Source organism: Diabrotica virgifera, chromosome 9, assembly GCF_917563875.1.
Source record: "Diabrotica virgifera virgifera chromosome 9, PGI_DIABVI_V3a".
In the NCBI taxonomy this organism is placed as follows: domain Eukaryota; kingdom Metazoa; phylum Arthropoda; class Insecta; order Coleoptera; family Chrysomelidae; genus Diabrotica; species Diabrotica virgifera.
In genome coordinates, this window is record NC_065451.1 from 67,312,960 (window position 1) to 67,316,415 (window position 3,456).

Sequence of the window (3,456 nt, forward strand, 5' to 3'; positions counted from 1 at the left end):
TGTATAGGCAGGTTAAAGTGGTTGAATCTCATTGTTCGTTTCAAAGAGTTTTGTGGAGATTTGATACCAATGATCCTATTTCTATTTTCCAATTAAATACTTTAACTTTTGGAGTAAAAGCCTCACCATATCTTAGTCTCAGGGTAATAAAACAATTATGTAATGACGAATCTAAAAGTTTTCCTGATGCTATCATCCCAATTTTAAGAGATATGTATGTAGACGATTTTATTAGCAGTTTTCCAAATGTTTCTGAAGCTATAGTTACACACACTCAGTTAGTGAATTTGTTTCAAAAAGGTGGTTTTAAATTAACCAAATGGATGTCGAACTCGAACGATCTACTATCGACAATCCCCGAACCCCTTCAATTGGTCAAAACCAAACAATTTGATAAGTCAGTCTCCAAAGTGTTAGGATTGCAATGGGAAGAAAAATGTGACAATTTTAGTTTTGGGTTAGAAATACCCTCATCGACCCGTTGTACAAAAAGAAACATGCTCTCACTTGTTGCTCGTATGTTTGATCCCTTGGGATTCCTATCTCCTATAACCCTCTTGCTTAAAATTTGGATAAAGAAACTTTGGACTCTAAAGGTAGATTGGGATAGTACCGTACCAAAAGAAATCGAAATAGCATGGGAAAAGTTTCAAAATGAATTTCATGTCCTATACAAAATACAAATTCCACGCCATATAGCAGTTACACCTAATTCGTCGTTGTCTTTTGTAGGATTTTCAGACGCAAGTGCTGCTGGATACGCAGCCATTGTTTATTCCAGGGTTGTTAATTGTACAGGTCAAGTTAAAGTTACTTTACTGTACTCTCAATCTAAAGTATCTCCAATGTCTAAAATAACTCTTCCTCGATTAGAGCTTTGTGGAGCGCTTCTTCTCTCAAAGCTTCTTTCACATGCTATTGAAACTTATTCTCCTAGACATAATATTGATAAAATTTTTGCCTTAAGTGATTCCATGATTGTATTAAATTGGATAAAGTCCTCAGAGAAAAATCTCAAAATATTTGTTCAAAATAGAGTTGTTACAATTCATAAGATGGTTCCGTCAGAGTATTGGTTTTTTGTTCCTGGAAAGGAAAATGTTGTTGATTGCGCCTCTCGAGGTTTGTTTCCTTCTTCGTTAGTCAACCATTCCACATGGTTTACTGGTCCAAATTGGTTACTGTTGGAGCCAGAATATTGGCCTATTCAGTCTGTCAACGGACAGGAAATTATGATTTGTGATTCTGAATATAGATCACAAACCTTCTTTGGTAATGTCACTCGTGTAATTTCTCCGCTGTATACTCTTATTGAATATTTTTCCAGTTGGTCGAAACTTTTAAATTCCACAGTATACGTATTGAGATTTCTTAGAAAATTGTCTTTAAATAAACGGATATCTCTATTTGATTTAAAAATTGCAGAAATTGAATTAATTCGAGCTGTCCAGCAAAAGCATTTGTCTGAAGAATATAAAGCCCTTTCTCAAAATCTCGTTGTAAAATCTTCCATACGTCGTTTGAATCCATTTATTGAAAATGGAATAATTAGAGTAGGTGGACGTTTGTCCAACTCCCAATGTAGTTTTGAACAAAAACATCCGATTTTGTTGCCCAAAGCCGATCCTTTAACCATTTTGTTAATAGATTATTTCCATAAATTGCATTTACATGCTGGAGCGTATTTGTTGCAAAATCTTCTGAGAACAAATTATTGGATACTATCTAGTCGTCAGGCCATCAGAAATAGAATTTGGAGATGTAATCGTTGTTTTCGTCTTAATCCTAAACCTACCTATCCTATGATGGCTGACTTACCCGCCGTAAGAGTCAATCAGGCAAAAGCCTTTTTACACACTGGTGTAGATTATACTGGTGCGTTTTCCATTACTATAGGAAAATATCGTGGCGTAAAAACTCAAAAGGCTTACGTATGTTTGTTTGTTTGTCTAAGTACGAAAGCCATACATCTTGAATTAGCCTCCTCGCTCTCTACAGATTGTTTCTTAGCCACTTTCAAAAGATTTTTATCTCGTCGTGGAAATTGTAAGGTTTTATATTCAGATAATGGCACAAATTTTGTGGGTGCCAAGAGAGTCCTCGATGAAATATATCAATTAACTACTTCAAAAACTTATAAAGATGCATTCCAACAGGAACTTAATAATACCAAAATTTCTTGGAAAATGAACGTACCTTATGGCAGTCACTTCGGTGGTATTTGGGAAAGCAATATAAAAAGTGTAAAACTTCATTTAAATAGAGTTGTGGGGAATCAAATCCTTACTTACGAAGAATTTTTAACTGTTCTGACACAAATCGAGTGTCTTTTGAATTCGCGTCCTCTTTGTGTTCAAAGTAACGACCCTGAAAATCCAGTCGCGCTGACTCCATCGCATTTTTTATGTACAGAACCTTTAGTGTAATTACCCTCGATGGATATTGATCTTGATAAAAATATGAGTACTTTGAAAAGATATAAATTATTAGATTGCATTGTTCAACATTATTGGAAAAGATGGCATTCAGAATATTTGTCTTCTATGCAGTCTCGTTTAAAATGGAACACTAACTCGAACCCTCCCAAAGAGGGAATGGTAGTTATAATAAAAAATGAAACTATCCCACCTTTACAGTGGCCTCTGGCAGTCATAGAGACTTTGTATCCTGGAAAAGATGGGATTGTTCGAATCGTAAAAGTGCGAACCAAGCACGGTAGTTACATGCGCCCAGTCGTTAAACTGTGTCCTCTACCCAGTCAATAAACTGGAGAGGATTTTTTTATTTTATTTGATAGTTAAAATTTTAGTTTAGGGTGATGGGTTCATGTGCAGACTTAGCATATTAAAATTAAATTAGTTTTCGTTGATTTTTCGTTTATTTTAAAAATAAACTCGGGGGGGCAGGATGTTTTGGCCTCATTAAATTTATTTCATTCGAAGTACCTGGCCTATTTTCTTGCCCAGATATTGTACTAAATTTTTTGTTTTCTCTTTAATTACCTTTCGTTAGTACTAACTAGTCGTGGTCGTCAGTAAGTAAGAACAAATTGAATTGTTAAGTCGTTTCCTGTAGTTATCAAGTGTCGCCAAAAAACGCCGGTTTCAGTTATAGTAAAAAATAAATTAACCCTTTCTCCCTCCTTCCTTCACCTTACTAATAACTGAAGACTTCTCGACCTACCAGTTAAAATAAGGTAAGAATTTTTTTGTTATTATTTCCATACAGTCCGCTTTAAATTCGATTGCGTAATAGACCAGCATAGCCCAATCGCCACCCCACAAGTCAATCCATGATTATTTAGTCGTAAATGGATTGACTTGTATTTGAAACAATGTGTTCAATCTTTGGGACAAAACTATCGCACAACTACAAATCACAAGTGGAGTCTGGCGCTTAAAGTGCATTTAATATACCTATATTGATAAGCTTTACAGAAGATCTGTGCTTGGACCC

At 35.2% G+C, this 3,456-nt stretch overlaps 1 protein-coding gene across 1 annotated transcript; it reads left to right on the forward strand.

Moving 5' to 3' along the window:
* The first annotated feature begins 212 nt into the window (after positions 1-212).
* On the forward strand, positions 213-1,344 carry LOC126890993 (uncharacterized). Its single transcript, XM_050660174.1, has 2 exons — positions 213-1,272; positions 1,328-1,344. Exons 1-2 carry the CDS (start codon positions 213-215, stop codon positions 1,342-1,344), a joined length of 1,077 nt encoding a protein of 358 aa, XP_050516131.1.
* Positions 1,345-3,456: the final 2,112 nt, after the last annotated feature.